Below are 20853 nucleotides of genomic sequence, written 5' to 3' on the forward strand. Positions count from 1 at the left end.
GCTCAACCACTGAGCCACGCCAACTAGGCGATGATTGGCTCTTTTCATTTAGAATCATGCTTTCAAGGTTCATCAGTATTATAGCATGCATGAAGTCAGTATTTCTTTTCCTTTTGTGGCTGAGTAATACTCATGTATGTCACAATTTATGTATACATTTATTCTTTGATGGGTTATTTCCACTTTGGGGCTATTTGAATAATGAACATAGGTATGCAAGTTTTTGTGCAGACACATTTTTTAAATACATGTTTTTATTGATTTTTAGATAGAGAGGAAGGGAGAGGAAGAGATGGACACATGGATGAGAGAAACACATCTCTCAGCTGCCTCCTGCATGCCCTGTCCTGGGGATCGGGCCCGCCATCGGGCCTGTGCCCTGACCGGCAGTCGAGCCCGGGGACCTCTTGGTGCCTGGGGCAGGGCTCAGGAGCCACACGAGCTGGGCTGGGCACATGGTTTATGTCTAGGAGTGAACTTGCTGGGTTATTTAACTTCTGGAGGAACTGCCAGACTGTTTGCCAAAGCCGCTGCACCATTTTAATCCTTTGGGGCAGTTTATGAGGAAGTATCTTGGGTTCTACAAACATGCAGCTGTGTACAAAATGGTGCTACAGATTTAGCGCCTGAGTTACGGCCTGACTTCCGCTCTCTTGTGTGCAGTTTTCCGGGGAGAACGCTGAGCGCCTGAAGAAGACGTACGGCAAGTTCTGTGGGCAGCACAACCAGTCGGTGAACTACTTCAAAGACCTTTACACCAAGGACAAGCGTTTCCAGGCCTTCGTGAAGGTAGTGACGTGCAGCATGAGCACCCGCCCTGGTCCCGGAGCCGTGTCGCACAGGGTGAGCAGCCTCCGCGGGCAGGTCCTGACGCGCCCTCATTCCCTTGCAGAAGAAGATGAGCAGCGCGGTCGTGAGGCGGCTGGGCATCCCCGAGTGCATACTGCTGGTCACGCAGCGCATCACCAAGTACCCCGTGCTGTTCCAGAGGATCCTGCAGTGCACCAAAGGTGAGCGCCCGCCTCGCCCGCCAGCCCGGAGCGCCGCCGAGGAGCGCGTGCGTTCCTGCTTTACGGGCCTAAGGGGATCCTGGGTCTTTATCTTCAAAAACCGTGGTGTTTTAGTAAAAACGTGAAACATTCGCCCTGGCCAGTGTGGCTCTGTGGCTAGAGGGTTGGCCCATGGACTGAAGCGTCCCAGGTTCGATTCTGGTCAAGGGCACGTACCTCAGTTGCAGGCTCAGTCCCTGACCCTGGTAGGGCACATGTGGAGGCAACCAATCAATGCGTCTCTCTCACATCGACGTTTCTCCCTCTGTCTCTCCCCCCCTCTTCCACTCCCTAAAATTCAATGGGAAGATACCCTCGGGTGAGGGTTAGCAAACACACCTGAACATTATGTCAGCAGACGGAGAGGATCATAGTAAGAGGGGAGGAAGCCCTTAGTGAGCCCATCAAGCGTTCCGTGACCTGGGCGCACCCTCCCTCCCTTTCCTCCGTCTGTCCGTCTGTCTGTCTCTCTGGAGCATGCAGGCACCTTTCCTTCCTCTTTCTCCTCTCAAGGCTCGTATCCCTCCCCCCGTACCCTCACCCCCAAGTTCCAAGCGCCCTTCTGTTGCCTCTGTAACTTGTTTCCTTGAGCCCATGTCTTCTACGGCTCACTTCTACCTCCGTGACTTCCTAAGTAAACTTTGATAGTTTGGGGGAAAGAGTTCAATGATCTGAATGACTTCTCCCTGTCACTGGACGGGCGATAGTTCCCACCGATTCCTCCCGTAAGCGCTGGGATGGCCGCTCCTTCTCACGCACTCGTGGCTGATCCTGCTTATACGCCATTACATGAAAGATGAGGTGAAACAGACAAGTAAGAAACTTGTTGCTCCTCTTCCTCCCTAAAAAGGTTTGCCTCCTTCTACTTGCGAACGTAGCATATGATTGTATGTTTCCTATATTATTGCAAATGTCTAGCGTTACTGAGATTTAAACTTGTGCCCAAGAGCGGGATAAGCACATGACCGTAGGCAGACTGGCATTGATTGCTCTGACGGCGTGCCCACAGGGAGAAGGCTGAGGGGGGAGCGCAGGGCCTCTTTCTGCCCTTGTCTGCAAGGCTCCATGGGAAACAATTCTCCTTTCCTTCTCAGACAATGAGGTGGAGCAGCAAGACCTGGCTCAGTCCCTGAGCCTCGTGAAGGAGGTGATTGGAGCCGTGGACAGCAAAGTGGCGAGTTACGAGAAGAAAGTACGTCTGAATGAGATTTACACGAAGACAGACAGCAAGTCGATCATGAGGATGAAGAGCGGTCAGATGTTTGCCAAGGAGGACTTGAAGCGGAAGAAGCTGGTGCGGGATGGGAGTGTGTTTCTGAAGAACGCAGCGGGCAGGTTGAAAGGTGCGGGTCGCGTTTTCTCTCTCGCTCTGAGCAGGTGCCAGAGGACAGCGGGCAAAATCCAAGTGTTTTTGTTAGAAACTCACCACCAGGTTTTTCCGAGGGAGCCCATATCCAAACATCATGCAGGAGCAACCATCATGTAATTGTTCTTAATCTTGTATCCAAAAGGTCTGGTTTGAGATAGCTTATAAATCATGTAAACACACCAAGTTTAGCCCTTGGTTCAGAGGATAGAGCATCAGCCTGCGGACCAAAGCAAGGGGTCAGATTAGCACGCAGGTGTTAAGGACGGTGTATGTCCCTACAGGAGAAGGGCAACAGCCCACAGGCCTGGCTCGGGGCGTCCGCACTGCCCTCTCCCGCTGTCTCTGAGCTGCTGGCTGGTCAGAAACACCTTCCCTCCTCCCCTGTGAGGCCTGACTTTTCCAGAGCTGCCGCTGCCTGGAGCTGGCTCCGTATTCTTTCCTTTACAAAGCCGTTCGCCACTCCCCGAACAGAAACTAACAGGTCCCAGATGTTGGAATGAAGCTGTGGTCCAGCCCGCGGCGGAGCACTAGGTTTTCTGCCCTGAAAGGCCGCCAGCGCAGATAGGAGTGGGTGTTGAGTCACTCTCACCCCAAGTGAACTCGTGCCAGGAACAGCCAGCCGGTCCTGTGTGGGTGCCCTTTGAAGAGAGGGGGTTTCTCCGGCCCCTGACACCGAGCGTGTAAACCTCAGGATCCACTGAGGGTGAAACTTGTGTTTTAGAACTTGTTTTTTTGGCAGGCACCTGAATTACTTAAAAGTAAACTTAAAAAAAAAAAAAAGGCCGTGCAGGGAAAATGACTGTCATCCAGGCTGAAAACTCGCCCTCCCTGGAAGGGAGGCAGCCTCGCTTGTTTTCTTCCTGGCTTTGCAGTGACGACCCGGAAGGGGGTCTCGCTGTGGCCGGAGAGCTGCACGTGTCAATGCCGTTCTTCCCACGGGATCGTGGTCCCCCTTTCCAGAGAGGATGCCACAGGAGGCTCACTGCAGAGATGTCTGACTGTCCTTCAGGCAGCGATGCAAGGTGTCATCTGTGCTCCTACAGGATTACATCAAGAGTTTGTGGCCAGTAAAAAAAAAATAATAAAAAAAATATATGTATGTATTTACTGATTTCAGAGAGGAAGGAAGAGGGAGAGAGATAGAAACATCAATGATGAGAATCATTGATCGGCTGCCTCCTGCACGCCCCCTACTGGGGATGGAGCCCGCAACCTGGGCGTGTGCCCTCACTGGGAATCTAACCTCGACCTCCTGGTTCATTGGTTGATGCTCAGCCACTGAGCCACGCCGGCCAGGCTGTGGCCTTCTGATTCCTAGATCCAACTAGAGATGTTCATGTGCGTTGAGAAGCAGAGAAGGCTGTTCCGTGGCATGGAGAGGCTGAGGTGGACTTGACACAAAGCCCGCGTGCTCACACCTGCCTGTGGAATCAGAGGGCGGTGTGTAGCCCTCTGTTCTGACACTTAGAGACCTGTCTACGTCACCTTCTGGCAGCGTTTCTGCCTGCGATCCCACGCCTTTCCCAGCACTCTAAGCGGAAGGTGGGAAGTCCTGCGACTGGGAGTATTTTGTGGAATATGTTGCTGTCTAACATCTGTTCAAGTCCTGCTCTCCAATTTTATTCCTCGAGTATTTTATTCTTCAAATCTTTCCTCATGAGATGGATCTTTTCAGAACTAAATACTTAAACTTTTCCAAGACGGGGCTCTGGTGATAAAAACCCCATTTTGAAATGCCCCTGAAAGTCTAGCGGCCAGACCCGGGTCATGGCGCAATGTGAGGCCGTGCAGCCTGGCCCTGCCTGGCTCTGGGTGTGCTGCGGATTACTCATGGAAGTGCTGTGCAGAGCTACCCTGTTCAACAACCATTGTTCTCTTCTCCCCCCCACCCCCCCCCCTGCAGAGGTCCAAGCAGTTCTGCTGACTGACATTTTAGTTTTCCTTCAAGAAAAAGACCAGAAGTACGTCTTTGCGTCATTGGTAAGCTCAATTGTTCGTCTCTTCTGTTTGTAATTAATGACAGTGTTCAGGACAGTTAAGGGTAAATTGAGCATAAATGAAACACTGTTGTTGGTCTCCCTGCTCTCAAAATCAATCAGCTCAGCACAAATTTGTCTGGATAATTCTTATATAATAACCATTTTCTGTCCCTCTCCCAGACTCCCCTACCTCCCCCCCACCCAAATTTTTTTTTCCTGTTTCTTTACAATCCTTTTGAGAGCCTTGGACATTTGATCACTGGAGTATTTCTCACCCATTGTGCCCCGCAAATCATGCTAATTTATAATATTGCTAGCCAGATTCTGTGAGGATTCATCATGTAGAAAACATGACTCAAACCTTCATAGCCATAAGTTGTCATTTCCTTTGTGGAACTTTTTTCTGTTTGATAAAATGTAAGTGAAATAATGAGATATTTCTCTTTATCCTCCATATACCATTGTTTAACCGTGTGCTTTATTTATTTTTTAAATATATTTTATTGATTTTTTACAGAGAGGAGGGGAGAGGGATAGAGAGTTAGAAACATCCATGAGAGAGAAACATCGATTAGCTGCCTCCTGCACACCTCCTACTGGGGATGTGCCCGCAACCAAGGTACATGCCCTTGACCGGAATCGAACCTGGGACTCTTCAGTCCACAGGTCAACGCTCTAGTCACTGAGCCAAACTGGTCAGGGCTAACCATGTGCTTTAAAAAGGCATCTTGCCTGGCTGGTGTGGCTCAGTGGTTGTGCATCAACCTATGAACCAGGAGGTCATGGTTCAATTCCAGGTCAGGGCACATGCCCGGGTTGTGGGCTCCATCCCCAGTAGGGGGAGTGCAGGAGGCAGCTGATCAGTGATTCTCTCTCATGATTGATGTTTCTCTCTCTCCCCCCACCCCTTCCTCTCTGAAATCAATAAAAATAAATTAAAAAAAACAACCACCAACAACAAATAAAAAGGCATCCGGTCTCACCTGAGATTGAAGTTGTCCCTAAGAGTTAGACTATTGTAACATTTCTTACATCTGCCCTCCCCCCCTTCTTCTAGGACCAGAAATCCACAGTGATCTCCTTGAAGAAGCTGATTGTGAGGGAGGTGGCACACGAGGAGAAGGGGTTATTCCTCATCAGCATGGGCATGAAGGACCCGGAGATGGTGGAAGTCCACGCCAGCTCCAAAGAGGAGCGCAACAGCTGGATCCAGATCATCCAGGACACAATCAACACCCTGTAAGCCGGCACGCCCACCGGGCCTCCCACCTCGCGCCTTCCTAATCGCCGGCGTCCCAGGGTAATCCATGTCTCAGGGATCTTTCCTTTCGTTTTATTTTGGTTGTGTTAGGAACAGAGATGAAGATGAAGGAATTCCTAGTGAGAATGAGGAAGAGAAGAAAATGTTGGACACCAAAGCCCGGGAATTAAAAGGTAAAGCTGTGGGAAGTGGCCCGAGACCCTGTCTGTGGTGTCCTCCCAGGCCCTGGGTTCCAGAGCTGCCCTGCCGACACTCCAAAACGGGGGATCAAGAGCTTTTCACAAAAGAGAAACCAAGTCTGAGCTGTCACAGTCCTGGTACAAAGCAGACGTAAGACTGTGTCCCACCCTAGATCCCCGGAATATTGATTCTCTTGTCTCAGTATCCGTCTTCTGGGACCCTTTGCCACAGAGGATTTTGCAAAAATCAAGGTCACATCTAAGATTAAAACAAGAAGGAAAGGGACTTGAGGAAAAGAACTTTCCAGTCAGTCTGGTTTTATGTTACCCTGGCTACTGTGCCATACGTTCACAAATGAGTTATGAGGTGGTTTGGGGAGAAGTGTGCCTGTTGATTATGCTTGACCACTGCGAAGTCCCTACCGTTCTGTGTGGTCTTATCAGTATCCCTGTGAGACTTGGATTCTCATGCCCATTATGCAGATGTGAAAGCTGAGGCACACAAAGTCCGCGCCAACCAGGCCCACCTACAGTTCAGGCAGGGCCAGGAGTTTGCTCCCTGTCTCCTGGCAGCAGAGCGAGTGCTCATCCCTCTTTGCCGGTGCTGGGGTGTTAGCACCAGCAGTAATTGAAGGCCTGGGAGTGAAGGAGACCCCAGGAGGAAGGCGTGTAAGGCTAGACAGCAGCCCAGGGTGGAGCCAAGGGAACCCCAGATATTCCACTGCAGGTGACAGGTCTGTACCTGAGGGAGGATTTTAGGAAGAGAACCAGTGAGGGCCTCACAGGAGGGAGGGATCTCCGTGCTGGAAAGGATGACATAGAAGATTTCCTTATGACCCTGGAGCGAGTCGATGTAGTGATGGGCAAAAGCCAGAAAAGCGCGCTGGCTTGTGATGTCAGAAATCCCAGTGTTTGCCTAGAAAGACGAGGGGAGGTTACTAGATAGAAATTACAGAAGGAAAACTTGACAGTCTCCAGGAAGGAAATTAAAGGGGGAAAGCTCTGTTCTCTGCTGTCCCATAAGATACCACAAGGGGGCGCGCGTGTCTTGGTCACCGCATCATACCACGGGCTCGAACCACCAGTCCTTTTCTCCATCCACCTCAGAGCAACTTCAGCAGAAGGACCAGCAGATCCTGCTCCTGCTGGAAGAGAAGGAGGGGATCTTCCGGGACATGATGGAGTGCAGCACCCCCTTGCCGGAGGAGTACTCCCCCACCCTCAGCCCTCGGATCCTCTTCCGCTCCAACACAGAGGAGGCGCTCAAGGGAGGACCTTTAATGAAAAGTGCAATAAATGAGGGTAATCTCTGTTCAGCGCTGCCCCTTCTTTCCCCAGTGTGGTCTATACACTGTTACTTTCTATTGTTAAACAGCACAAATACAGAAAACAACCCCAAACAAACATTTCACTTTAGTGAGTTACCAGGTGAGCACCTTTTTAAAAAAAATTGATTTTAGAGACAGGGGAAAGGAGGGAGGGAGAGAAAGAGAGAGGGAGGGAGGGAGGGAAACATCGATCAGTTGCCTCCCGTATGCTTCCCAACCTGGAATTACACCTGCAACCTGGCTGTGTGCCCTGACTGGGAATCAAACCCACAACCCCTTGGTGTGTGGGACAATGCTCCAACCCACTGAGCCACACGGCCAGGGCCAGTGAGCATCTTGTAGCCACTCCCCAGGCCAAGAAGTAAACTGTGGAGCCCTCCCACGTGTCCTGTCCCCATCAAAGCTGGCTCCCGCCCTCCGGAAAGAGCAGGTGCTGGGACTCACAGTGACCACTTCCGTTTCTTTATGGTTCTGTGGCCAAGTCCTCTTTGTAGACTCCACTGTTTAGTCTTGCTCCTGTTTTTTATGTGTAAAATTTAATTTCCAGCCCCTCCCACCATCCTTTTCCACGCAGTTTATTTTGGAAAAATCTGAGCTTTTTAACGTAGGGTTTGCATGTTTCCTCTTCCCAGTGGAGATCCTTCAGGGTTTGGTGAGTGGAAGCCTGGGAGGCCCCCTCGGGCAGGCGGTGAGCAGCCCTGTGGGGCAGGAAGGCACGGTTGGCCCCGTCTCCTTGCCCCGGAGAGCGGAGACCTTCGGGGGATTCGACAGCCATCAGATGAACGCTTCGAAAGGTGAGTGAGTGTGAGCTGGTGCTTTTAGAGGCCATCCTGGACTAACAGAACTAGAAATGGTCTCAGTCATCCGTAATGTTTCAGCGAGAGTCTCCTAAGGACCTGCTGCCATCCACTCAGGGAGCTGTCTCAGTGTCAGGTTCATGTCGCATAACGAAGGGGTTCCGGGTCTCAGCTAAGCTGCAGCCAGAGGCATAACAACACTCATCTTTCCATTTGGTTCTTCGGCGTCAGTAGAATGATTGGGAATCACTTGGCTGCCTCCAGGTGGCCTCCCAGTCTTTGTCCTCAGGGGGGCTCAGAAATACCGTATCCCGAAGCCGTGTGTGTTGTATTCTTTCCTGGCTAATCTGTTGCACAGCTGAAAGGACATGCCTGTTTGTGTGTTTAGGAGGAGACAAGGAAGAGGGAGACGATGGCCAGGATCTGCGGCGAACGGAATCGGACAGTGGTCTGAAAAAGGCATGTTTTCCAAAATGCACTACGACCTCCTGGGCACTGCTCTCTGATTTCATGGGCTGTGGAATGCGTCCACTTTGATCTCGTTTTGGATTCCTGACTTGCTGTTTTTGTTTCCCACTTGATCTGAAGAGGAAAGTGCATGTTAGAGCACACGGTGCTGTTAGGAGTCCCCGTCTCTTGGGCCGCGTGGCCTCTCGGCTTAGAGCTTCGTGTTTACATTGATAGCTCGGCCCGGCCCTGCAGGACCAGTTTTGTCAAGAGGTTTGTGTAAAAGGCCCAAACCAACATGAACTCTTGACAAGGCTCGAGTAGCAGCTCAGTGGGGAACCTTCATTTCCCCGCATGAGAGGCTGAGGTAGAACAGGACAGAGGGGCGCGCAGTGTGACCCAGACGCACACTGGGGGTGCTTCCTGCCCCGGGAGCTTCATGCTTTGAAACTGTGGTTTTGTTTCCTAGGGTGGAAATGCTAACCTGGCGTTTATGCTGAAAAGAAACAACGAGGTAAGGACGCGGCGAGCTGTTGGAGAGGGTGACTTGTTGTCGCTGCTCGACTAGGAAAACTCGCGCTTGTTTTCCTGGTGTGAACAGGCCGGCTCCGGGCTGTGCTCTGCACACGTCACAGGGGGCTGTCATGCTGGCCACCAGCGTCACGTGGCTTATTGCCGAAGTGTGGCCTGCTTCCTTAGAGCTCTGTTATGGCTCTTTGACACTTGACATTTTAATCTATTAGACTGTTTTTTGTGTGAGCCAGGGTTCAAACTTAATTTTTTCCAAAGATCTAGCTAATTTTCTCAGAATAATTCATTGCGATTTCTTCCCCATTGATGTATAAATGCTCCTTGTACCACCTGCTAAATTCTTACGATTGGCTTTGTGCTTTCTGTCCTGTGAGATCGGTAGGTGTGTCATTTTGGTGGCACCCATTTTAAATTCCCGGTGCTTTATAACACATTTTACTGTGTTCTGAGGTCCCGCCCACCACTGTTCTTCATGTCATGTTTTTCGTGGCTGCTTGTACCCGCTTATTCTCTTCGGTGCTTTCAGTTTGAGAGCCTTTGGTTGGAATGCAAGTGCCTTGCTGTGTGTAGGGAGCTTGTTGGTCAGATGGCCGGCGGGGGGCTGGGTCTGGGCTCCGTCCTGACGGGAGGTCTCCGTTGTGTCCCCTGTGCAGCAGGTCATCCAGAGCATCGTCCACCTCCACGAGCTCCTTAGCACGTTGCAGGTATGAGCCCCCTCTCCCGCCCCTTCACGCATTTCTCTCCAGAAGAACAGTGCGGAGGGGGTGTCGGTGGCCTGGGTGTTTTAGTTTGGAGGTTACTGATGGGTAAACGGGGCCCTCAGTCTAGAGAAGGGGGCCCTCGTGCTGAGGACAGTCTTGGACGCAGTGGTTAGAGTGTGGTCAGCCTCTGAGTCTGGATGGGCCGAGGCGGCAGGAGCGCTGGGGGGCCCTGGGAGGCCGCGCCACGAGGCACAGGGCGCTGACAGGCACAGGCGATTTCCCTCTCCACAGGCCTGGGTGTGAGGTGCATGTCCCTGGCCCATGTCACTCTGTGGTATTTGGATAGCGTGGCCCTCCCAAACACCTACTCTTTTTTTTTTTTATTGATGTGAGGGAAACACATCGATTGTTGCCTCCTGCATGTACCCTGACCAGGGCCCGAGCCCGGGAGGAGCCTGCAGCCTAAGCACATGCCCTTGTCTGGAATCGAACCCGGGACCCTTCAGTCTGCAGGCCAACGCTCTATCCAACTGAGCCAAACTGGCCAGGGCCCAGACACCTACTCCTGAGTGCTTTCTGGGAGCATCCTGCCGATCTGCTCACTTCCGTTCTCGAAAACCTACCCAGTCCCATCCTACCTGCTCCCACCTCCAGACACACCCCCCCCCCACCCCGGGCAGTGCCGTGTCTGCAGGCAGCACGTACCCAGTTTGACACCAAACTGAGTCCCCACACCATTGGCACCCCTGGTTGATACGCCCACGGCTCTCCTGGAGGGCTGTCCCAGGCCAGCTCCAACAGGAGGGCAGAGTGTCCTCTGTCCCGTGCCTGCTGCCCCTGGGCCCAGGACAGGAAGGAGGGGCAGGGAGGCAGTCCCAGCCAGAGGCTCACGGTCCCCCCTGGTGCCCGCAGGGGGTGGTGCTGCAGCAGGACAGCTACATCGAGGACCAGAAGCTGCTGCTGAGCGAGAGGGCGCTGGCCCGCAGCTCGTCCCGGCCCAGCTCCCTGGTGGAGCAGGAGAAGCAGCGCAGCCTGGAGAGGCAGCGCCAGGACCTGGCCGACCTGCAGAGGCAGCAGGCGCAGCACCTGGAGGAGCGGCGGCGGCGGGAGCGCGAGTGGGAGGCCCGGGAGCGGGCGCTGCAGGAGCGGGAGGCCCGGCTGGCCCAGCGCGAGGAGGAGGTGCAGCGCGGCCAGCAGGACCTGGAGCGGGACCGGGAGGCGCTGCTGCAGAAGCGGGGCGCCTACCAGTACGACCTGGAGCGGCTGCGCACGGCCCAGAAGCAGCTGGAGCGGGAGCAGGAGCAGCTGAAGCGGGACGCAGAGCGGCTCGGCCAGAGGCAGCTGGAGCGCGACGCCTGTCAGGTACGGGGCCGCCTGTCAGGCATGGGGGCCGCGGCAAGTGGAACCTCTGTGCTCAGCACCAGGAGAAGACGCGAGAGAGAGGCCGATTCTACAGACTCTCTCTTCATAGGAAGGGCAGGGGGAAGGGAGTCTTCTCTCCTGTTTCCATCCCCGAGAGGTGGATGTGGGAATGGCAATGCTGGGGATTTGATCAGGAAGTTAACGGGCCCTTCCTCAGCCAGCCGAGACGGTGGTGGCCAGCCACCTGGGACTCTGGAGCAGCCTCTCTGCTCTGTACCGTGTAAGAAATCAGAATGGCCCTGGCCGGTGTGGATCAGTGGTCAGAGCACCGGCCTGTGGATTGAAGGGTCTCAGGTTCAATTCCCGGTCAGAGGAACCTACCTGGGTTGCAGATTCCATCTCTCTCACGTCAATGTGTTCTCTCTCTCTCTCTCTCTCTCTCTCTCCCTCTCTTGCTCCCCCCCCCCCTTTCTCTCTCTCCTCTACCTCCCTTCCTTCCACTCTCTGAAAATCAGTGGAAAGCATATCCTCAGGTGAGGATTAACCACAAGAAGAGATCAGAATGGCCCCCCAAAGGAACCTGTAGCCCATGTGGGGAAACGTGCCAGGGCTCGGGGACCATGCCCTGCCTGTGAGCACCAGGTGCCAGTCAGTGGCCCTGAAAGGACGGGGAGGTGGTTCAGGGGCATCAGTTACAGGGAGAGCCCACCCCTCGGGGGGGAAGCAGCTGCTCTGTGCGGAGAGGGTATTGGTGCTGGGGTGCTGGTGGAGGCCCCCTTGTGCTGTAGCTGCTCCTCGGGGAAGCAGGCTTTCCTCTGTAGCACTGAGCTCCTGCAGGGGCCCCGTGCGATCCTGGGGCACAGACGCTGGGGGCAGGCGGGAGCCTGGGCGGGCACAGATCGCCTGGTAGATACGCACATCCTGTTGCCATTTGATGGATTGATTGACCTTGGACCATCAAAGAGAATTCAGCTGACAGCTTCTAGAAGGGGCTGTTCTGCTCTCTGCAGAGTCGTTGTGTGTGCGTGTGCGTGTGTGCACATGCACGTCTGTGCGTGTGTGTGTTCCTTCCTCCCCACCCGTCCAGTCCTCGGGCTTCACGGGCACAGAGAGCGCGGGTGGGGCTGACGGCCCTCATCTCGCTTTATCTCAGTTTGGCCTTTGACCAGAATAGACTCCTGGTGTAAACGCCACTGTCCAGCTGCTGTACTTCTACCCTGAACAGGCTTCTAGAAGCTCTTAGCCCCCAGTAATCCCCACGTCCCTGTGTACATCAGCCTTCAGGGTGGCAGCGCCCCTCTTTCTTCAGGGAGTGGGAGGGACCTCGCCCACGGTCCTATTCATTCTTTGTGATGCAGGCGTTACGTGCACGTAGTAAACATAGTAATGGTGTCAAAGGTGACGTTTTCAGCGCTGGCATCGATCCTGCGTGGGGGAGGGCCGTAAAGGAGTCCTCAGCCTTTTTATGTTGAGGACTGTGGAGTCCGGGCAGGGGTCGCAGCCTGGCCAGCTCCCCAGTGGGCCCGGGTGCCACAGCCTCTGAGCACACCCCTTCTCTCGCACGTGTGCAGGTCTCCCATCCACACGCCAAGCTGCTGAGGATCCCCACCTTCCTCCCCAACCCCGAGGAGTCCCCCGTGCCGCCCGCGCCTTCGATAGCCAAGTCAGGGTCCTTGGACTCAGAACTCTCAGTGTCCCCAAAACGGAACAGCATTGCTCGGACGCACAAAGACAAGGGCCCTTTTCACATACTGAGTTCTGCCAGCCAACCCAGCAGAGGGCCGGAGGGCCCCAGCCAGACCCCGGCGCCCCCCTCCTCCTCCACCCGCCTCTTTGGATTGGCAAAGCCAAAGGACAAGAAGGAGAAAAAGAAGAAGAACAAAGGCCGCTCTCCGTCTGGGGGTGAGTCACACACCGTCTCCCCGTGGCCGGGTTGTCCTTGGAGCCCGAGGAGGGGGAGATGTTAGTGGCCCACGTGGGACAGGTCAGTGAGAGGGACCATGGGGTGTATAAGAGCCAAACGGTCCTACTTCCCACCAAACCCCCTTGCACTGCCCGCAGCGAACCCAGACAGCAGTTCAGGGAGCCTCCCAGGTGCTCGGTGCGGCACATGCGTGTGGAGGGCGGCACATGCGTGCAGGAGGCGGCACATGCGTGCGGAGGGCAGGCTTCCCTCTCAGGGTTCATCTAGCTCAGGAACGAGCCCCCCTCCCGGGAGCACCCCAGCCTCCCGCCTTCCCCGGCCTCGCCAGGGACTGATAATAGTACCTGTGCTCCGTGCGCACTTCAGTATCACGTAGGCTCCTGGCAGGAGTGAGGGCGGCGAGCAGGGGCCGGTCCCCCAGCCCCTCGTCTGTCTGCAGCTTAGAGCCTTGTGTTTGGGGAGGAAAAGGGGGAGCTTGATTTTTTTCTGAATTTCTTTTTCCTTCTGTGTCCCCTTTTCCAGACGGCCCTGCATCAGAAGTGCCCGCAGAGGGTGAGGAGATCTTCTGCTGACCCCCCTCCCCCGCTGGCCGTGGCACCAGCCCCCTCCTGCTGTCCCTGCGTGGACACCACACTCTTCAAGCATCGCTCCTCCGCTCTGCAGGGCCGGGACCTGAGGGACAGGGGGTCCCGCGCGTCGGTGGGTGAGGAGGCCCAGACTTCCCACCCTGGCGACGGGGTGGGGGCCGGCCGGTTGAGAGTGTTACACTGAAAGCAATGTCCCCAGAAGTCCAGGCGGTGGTGTGGGCCATGTCAGGAATTCCTAAAAGCTGAAAGAATGTTCCAGATGAGGTGTGAAATGCTGGCTGCCTTTTATTTTGGGGACCGCCTCTGAGACTCCAACAGCAGGTGGAGGGGACTTGCTGTGTGTGCATACAGTGACCGTCCGCGTACGCGCGTGGGGCTGGCAGGATCACGCAGTCTGTCCGTGGGCACTGCAGGCGCGTGCAGACTTGGCTCTCGCCGCTGGGCCCTGAGGCGGTTCCCACCCCCACTCCGCACCCCTGTTTGCATGTATCTCGGTTCACTGTAGAAGGGATGACGGACACGTGTGGAAACCAGTGAGAAAAGACTTGGTGTTTCAAAAGCATCCGATCTGCACCTCCTCAATCCTCGTGTTCCAACCACCAAAACAAGGGTCCGATTTCATTGATCAATTCGGAAGAAATTCCACCCTGGTTTTCCAAGGTGTTTGCCCGCATGTTCTGGGCGCGATGAAGCAGAGAGGCCTCCTCGCCACCACCCCTGCAAGGTGACACTTTTTGGTTGTCACTGACCACTCAGAAGTGGCCACAGCCTCCTGGCAGTGTTCTGAGGACCACGGTGGCCCCCGGGAAGCTGGTCCTGCCTGGTGCTCACGTGGGAGACAGCGGCCCCTCGGCTCCTCCAATAGGGACCCGCTTCTCCTGCAGGAGCTTGTCCCCGCCCCAGGCTAGGACCCCCAGCTGGGAAGTAGCTCAGTGAAGGTGTGAAACAGTGGTCTGTCTCCACCAGCACAGGAGAGACGGGCCGGGTGTGGCTCGGGAGGGCTCTCACTCTGTCTGGAGGCTTGGCAAAATTTAACTTCTTAAAAAGTTTTTTAAAAACCTAAAGGCCTGTTGGTTATTGCACTCTGCCCCGTGAAGATGCCTCAGAGGCGGCCTGTTTCCTGTCCTCTGTCTTCTGTCCTTTTTGCCTTCTGCGTTGGGTCTGTATTTGCTTTCAGCTTGTCACCAGCTGGGCGGTGCCGGGGTTCATGGGCGTGGCTCCCCTGCGAGGCCGCACCTGCCCCGCTGTGGCTGCCGGAGGGACCCCGGGGACCGTGCTCTAACGCGGCTCCCACTCCTGCCTTCTGCCCCTCGGGAGCCGTGACCATCCTTTTTAAAAAACAAAAAACCTGTAACTTGGTGCTTGATGAATTGCAAGCTGGCCTTGCAGATGGAGATATTTATCTTTCAGTTTATTTGAAAGAGGTCTGGTTTAAAATCATTAGCTAGTTATGTTTTATTTATTGTGTGTGTGTGTCCGTGTCCGTGTGTGTGAAGGGCGAACATACTGTCCCGACGGTTACCCAACTCCCTGGTCGCTGTGGTGGGGGAACAGCGCCAGCTGCTCACTCCTCAGTGTCTGCAAGTGCCTTGAAGGCCCACAAGACATCAGGGCGGGGAAGGGTCCCTTTCCTGCCCCACCCCAGCCCCAGCGCATCCTTTGACCAAGGAGGGGGTGTTTTCTTGCCGCCCAGGAGGGACACTTGCCTGGTTCTGTCATTGAGATTTCTTACCCTCCAGCAATAGGCTTGAGGAATAAAACCAACCGATTTCTCCTTTTCTCGTAACCATGTATCCACCCCACCCCTCCGCCCACCACCAAAGACCCTAAACAGCACGCAGCCAGTCCCCCCAGCTTCGCGGCACAGCCGTGCCCGCCTGGCCCTCCCGGAGCCCAGCTGTCTGTCCTTGTCGCCTGCTGGGTTACCCCGGGGCTTCGTGTCGCTCTGCTGGAAGGCAGCACCGGGTCCACGTGTGCCCGGCCGCCTGTGCCCGGGACGATGCGATGGGCTGCCGGGCTGCGCTCAGAGGCCGGTGGACAGGGAGCGTGTGTGGCTGCACAGCTTGGCTTCCTTTTGAGACTCACTCCCCCGCCCCACCCCCTCCCTCTGAGGTTGAACTTGGGGATTTTTGCTGCTGTGCTTGTGCTTATGACCTTGAGGACGTCGCTGAGTCTAAGCCCCGCCTGGGTTTCTTTCCTGGGAGAAGGGGTTGACTTCTCGGGTGACTCAGGTTCAAGTCCCCGGGGCCCCCAGCTTCTCTATCAGCCTCCAGAGATCAGGTACCCAACATTGTGTTTAAGTTTTGGGGGGACGAAGGAGACACCTTCCAGAGTCCCCAGGTCTCCAGAATCTAATTAGTTTCCTGGGAGGAGGGGTACCTTCTCTCCATTATATCATCTCGGTAATTGTCATCCTACCTGGGCGACCTGTGCACTTTTCATGCCGTCGCCAGCTGGCTTCGCTTTTGTGACAACTATGTCAACTGTTTCCTTCTTGGAAGACGCAGAAGGTTAAAGACACGCAAATGGCCACAATTCAGCCTTTGCCAACGTTCCATCCTACCCCCGAAGCTGTATGTGGGCAAGAAATCTGTGTCAAGGTTTTTTTGGAAAAGGTACGAATCTTACCTTTTTTCCTCTTAAGTCTCAGGGCAATACCACTGGAACCTGTCCCTTTGCGCACTTGCTCCCTTATCTGTTACCTTCCCAAGCCCGGCATTAGCAGCAGTGAGCATAGCGTGAGGCCTGGGGCTTTGTGGGGCCTTTTTGGGGCGGGAATAGAGCGCATAGGGTTTAACAGAATGGGCTCTGCCTTCAGAAAAGCTGGGACCGTACATAGCCTCCGAGGCCAGACCGTGGTCCGGAAGTCGCTCCTCCGTCATCCTCCGTCTCTGAGGTTTTCTCCCCAGGGGTCTTTCCCCGAGGGTTTGAGTGTGGACCTTGGAGCCGCATTTACTCCCGTGCGATGGTGGCAGTTGTGCCAGAGGACAGCCGAGTCCTGGGAGGGGGGTAGAGGGGGGCCTGGTGAGGGGGCTCCAGGGCCACAGAGAGGGTGGTTTGGAGGGGACACTGCCACAGGGCATCGACCCCCTCCATACGCTGGGGTGCGCTTGGAATGGGAGCCTGCAGGGACGGTGGCTGGCAGGGTGGGTGTGCCTTGCCCCTGCAGCGGGACAGTTGGACAACACGGCTGTGGTCCTGACTGGCCAGGTCCCGGCTCGTTGGCCTAAAGAGACGGGGGAGGGGCCCAGCGTGCTTGGCCTTGCTGCTTCCTCTTTCTTCCAACGCAGCCTGACATTCCTCCTTAACCAGAGCCTTGGGACGGACCGCCTGCTGGCCAGGTGTTAGGATGACAAGTATTGTAATGCGGCCATAATAGGAAAAACACACACAGGCTGCTGCTTCCCATGTCCTCCTCTAACTGAATTTATGCAAAGACAACAGGCCTCGAATGACTTCTCCATCTCGTGAGGTTCAAAGATGGGCAGACGCAAGTGGGCCAGGCCCTCCTGCCACAGACCCTGCTGTGCTGCTGCCAACACCCAGCCAGAGCCAGAGCCCGCCTGTGCCCCGCCTCCTGCGGCCAACGGAGGACCAGCCCCGGCCCCCGTGCACCCCGCTTGTCACCTCTGCCTTTTGCAGCCGCCCGCCCGACAGGAAGGGCAGCGGGAGCACCGACAGGGCCCCACCCTGTGGTCACAGCTCAGCCTGTAGCTTCCTGTGTGTCACGCACCCCGTGGGGGCGCGGGGGCCGCCGGGACAGGCAGGAGGTGACCACGCACACCTGCGTCTGCTCATTCGTGTTTCCCCTGTGTGAACATTTCTGTGCTGAATCCCACTAAGTAAGGGGTGAAACCCACGTGCTGTATATGCATTTGTAATTATGTATAAAGTGAACAGTTTTAAACTGTAAAGATTTTTTTTTTTCAGTGTGTTTCCTGGAATTTTGCCACAACATACTGGCTTTGTATTTTATTTATCTTCCTGTCTAGTTATTGGCTTCAGATTTCTGTAAAGTCCCCCTCAATCCTTCCAAAAAAATAAATGTTCTTTACGTCTCGACTGCGGCTGGTGTGTGGCTGTCCGTCGGGGTCTGGGCTTGCTGGAGGTAACTCTGGGTTCCTGGTAGAGGAGGACCCCTTCCCCAACTCCAAGGAGAGCCTTCCTCCCAGCGGAACCTATTTCCACATTTGGGGACAGGAACCAGGAGAGCCTGGAGCACTGGTGGCTTCTTGGGGACTCCCACTCTTGCTATAGCCGGGACCCCGAACCCCGGGGTGCCAAGTGCCAGAACTCTGTCCAGTTAAATCAGTGCAGTGGAAAATGCCCTTCGCCATAGACTCCTATGTAAAAAGATGGTTAATTTGCCTTTCTTTACCAGTTTTCTGTACTCCATCCCACTCTCCAAATAGGGCAACTGTCAAAACATGATCAGGAAGAAAAATCTTATTTGCCTCGAGCCTCACGGGGATTGGCTGGATTTGATCACAGAAGGCGGGCTCCACGGAGAAACCACTGCCACACACCACAGCGGAAAGGCTGTGTTGAGCCGCCTGTGGGAGCCGGGCGGCAGCTCCTGCAAAAAGCCCCAAGCCCCCTGGACCCTGGGCTCTGTGCCCTGTGGCGCCGTGCAAAGCCGCCTGGGATCTTGGCTTTGCCACTTACAAGCTCCTCTCGCAACAATGGGAAGAAGACACTCCCGCCAGATTCCAAGGACCTATGACCAGGAGGTCACAGTTCAATTCCCGGTCAGGGCACAGGCCTGGGTTGCAGGCTCCATCCCCAGTAGGGGGCGTGCAGGAGGCAGCTGATCCATGATTCTCTCTCATCACTGATGTTTCTCTCCCTCTCCCCCAACCTCCTGGGTGGGACAGGCCTCCTGTGGTCCTTGGGTTTGAACCAGGGACGGGCTCTGTCTGGGAGGCAAGAAGCGCACGGAGGTCCCATCCTTCCTTCCCGAACAGACGCACAGCGCGCTCAGGGCTGCAAGAATCCAGACCGCCATCCGCCAGGGACCCTGCTGGGCCCGGAGCCTGGGCCACAGCGCAGAGCTGGCTGCCGAGTGGCTGACACAGACGTGGCGTTTTTCCGTCCGCGGGTCCCGTGCCCGAGGGAGCGTCCGAGGTGTACAAACCGCCTCAGATTGGGTTGCAGCAACAGCTCTGCCCGGACAGGAAGTTGGTAACGAATGCCCAGGACAGGAATCTGAGTCAGAAATGAAGCCAAGAGACCAGAAAAGAGCTTGCAGGGGAAGGGGAAATGCAGTGCGCAGGTCTTGTCTTTTCCTCGGAAGCAGAATGGAGGTCAGCTGAGCTGCAGGGCCTCAGAAATAAGACGGGGAACATGTCCAGGGACCTGGCCCCTCACCCCCTAGTAGCCTGGATGTCCCTCCCAGAGGCCTCCCTCCCCACAGTTCCTGTTCTTGGAAGGTGAGGCAAGCCTGGTGGGCACTGCCCCCCCCCCCACCCCCGCCCCCGTGTCCTGTGAGGAGGCGCAGTGAGAAAGGGGGCTGGGCTGGGCAGGAGCTGCTCTGCACCCAGTTCAGGAAATGTGGGTTGGGCCTTTCCCACCCCCACCCCCACCCCTACAAGTCTCCAGCCACGTCTGGTATCCTAGTCTCAGCCTGGCCAGTCCCCAAGCCTCCTTTCATATGCTAATGGAGGCTCTGCTCTGCTGGAAACAGTCCCCACAGAATGTAGGGCTGTGCCTCCCTCCTGGCGCCTTTGTGGGCCTTGCCTTCTCCCTGGGAAACCTATGGGGGGGGGGGGGGGTCCCAGGAGGGGAGAGCTGACTGGGGGAGGGGCGTGACTGGAACTGGCTCCTGGGAACAGACCAGCTGAAACCTCCCTAGCTGCCCCTTCCCTCTGAGGGTCCCCGAGCTTCCCATCCCACCCCCAGCTTCAGAGTTGGAGCCGGGCAGTTGCCTGGACAACCTGGTTCTCCCCAGCCTGGCCTCGTGTGTGTCCACAGGAGGGGCCCAGGGCCACCTGACACACACTCCCGGCACCCACAGGGGCCTGGCTGCGGTGAGGAGCTTGGGGGCGGGCCCAGGGGGTGCTGCTCAGACTGTGGACAGGGGCTGGGTCCTCTGATGGCAGTCAGCCAGGCCCCCAGGTGGCTCGGGGCGTGACAGCCCAGGCATGGGAGGAGGAGGCCCTGTGCCAAGAGGGAAAGCACAGCTTCGGCGCTGAAACTCGGCCGCTGAGTCTCCAGGCGGCCGGGGCTAAAAGGGAAACATTCTAACGGGGTTTCCTTTGACTCCCCACAAAAATTTGGAATGCCTTTTCTTTCTAGAATCTTCCCCTTTTTTGTAAAAAAAATGTAAAGTATTTTCTTATTGACTTCAGAAAAAGGGAGAGGAGAGATAGGAAACATCAGTGATGAGAGACATCTATCGGCTGCCTCCTGCATGCCACCCAATGGGATCGAGCCCACAAGCCTGGCATGTGCCCTGAATGGGAATTGAACCCTGACCTCCTGGTTCATAGGTCGACGCTCAACCACTGAGCCACACCGGCCGGGCCAGAACCTAACACACAAATTGGTTGGAAGCTTGCAATATGAAAGGGCAAAGGAAATGGACATTGTTGAAGGGAGTTTGGGAACCTCTAAGTACCTGAGAAGAGGGACCTTGCAAAGGGAAGCCAGCCCTGTACAAGGAGAGCTGGGGCCGGAGCCCAGCCGGCCTGTCGCCCATGGGTCCCCACCCTGCACTGCGCCCCTGGAGCTCAGCTGGCAGGACCACACACGCCTGCAGAGGCCCCCACTGGACCCCAGGGCACAGCTCAGACTCCTGGGAGGGCACAGACCGGGCGCGGGCCTGCGCGGTAACGACTGGGAGTAACGCACCCGCCTTAACGCGCTTGTTATTTTCACACAAATGAGTGTCCACTGGGAGCCCCGAGCGCATACGCAGGAGCGCGGAGACGAATGGAATTTCTCAAGTGAGCGCTCGCGACGGCTTTTCCAGGAGACGGTGACTCTCGGGAGAACGGGGAACAGTGTCGGAACCAATGGGAACAACTGCCAAACAACCTGCATCAGGGGGAGCCCTGATATCTGGGTGCGTGTGGGACCTCATTCTCAGGAGGGGGGGCCCCCGAGACCTGCCTGGTGGGGTGACCATCGACGTCAGCCCATGACTGTCCCCCAAGACGGGCCCCAGAGCCCGAAGAAACAAGCATGTCCTCAATTCATTTATTAACTTAGAAACGGAGAGGGACCCGCCAGGGAGGGCACCGGAGGTACTTTGTGCTGTGAGACGTGTGCTTAGCTCAGCCCGGCAGCCGACAGGGCAGGGCCTGCATGGAGGGACGGGAGGGGCGGGCTGGGCTGGGAT

The 20853-nt window shown here is 55.8% G+C and overlaps 1 protein-coding gene across 17 annotated transcripts in view; it reads left to right on the top strand.

Moving 5' to 3' along the window:
* AKAP13 (A-kinase anchoring protein 13) overlaps positions 1–17576 on the top strand; it is a 195271-nt gene extending 177695 nt beyond the window's left edge. For all 17 annotated transcript variants that reach the window (XM_059678194.1, XM_059678195.1, XM_059678200.1 and 14 more), the window contains 14 exons: positions 664–789; positions 893–1010; positions 2144–2392; positions 4322–4398; positions 5455–5636; positions 5749–5831; positions 6945–7139; positions 7798–7959; positions 8351–8421; positions 8879–8923; positions 9594–9644; positions 10554–11003; positions 12575–12905; positions 13450–17576. In XM_059678194.1, coding sequence (XP_059534177.1) covers positions 664–789; positions 893–1010; positions 2144–2392; positions 4322–4398; positions 5455–5636; positions 5749–5831; positions 6945–7139; positions 7798–7959; positions 8351–8421; positions 8879–8923; positions 9594–9644; positions 10554–11003; positions 12575–12905; positions 13450–13499 — 2190 coding nt within the window. In that variant the 3' untranslated portion in view covers positions 13500–17576. The remainder of the gene's footprint in view (positions 1–663; positions 790–892; positions 1011–2143; positions 2393–4321; positions 4399–5454; positions 5637–5748; positions 5832–6944; positions 7140–7797; positions 7960–8350; positions 8422–8878; positions 8924–9593; positions 9645–10553; positions 11004–12574; positions 12906–13449) is intronic.
* Positions 17577–20853: the final 3277 nt, after the last annotated feature.

This window comes from Myotis daubentonii, chromosome 21 (assembly GCF_963259705.1).
Source record: "Myotis daubentonii chromosome 21, mMyoDau2.1, whole genome shotgun sequence".
Taxonomy (NCBI): Eukaryota; Metazoa; Chordata; class Mammalia; order Chiroptera; family Vespertilionidae; genus Myotis; species Myotis daubentonii.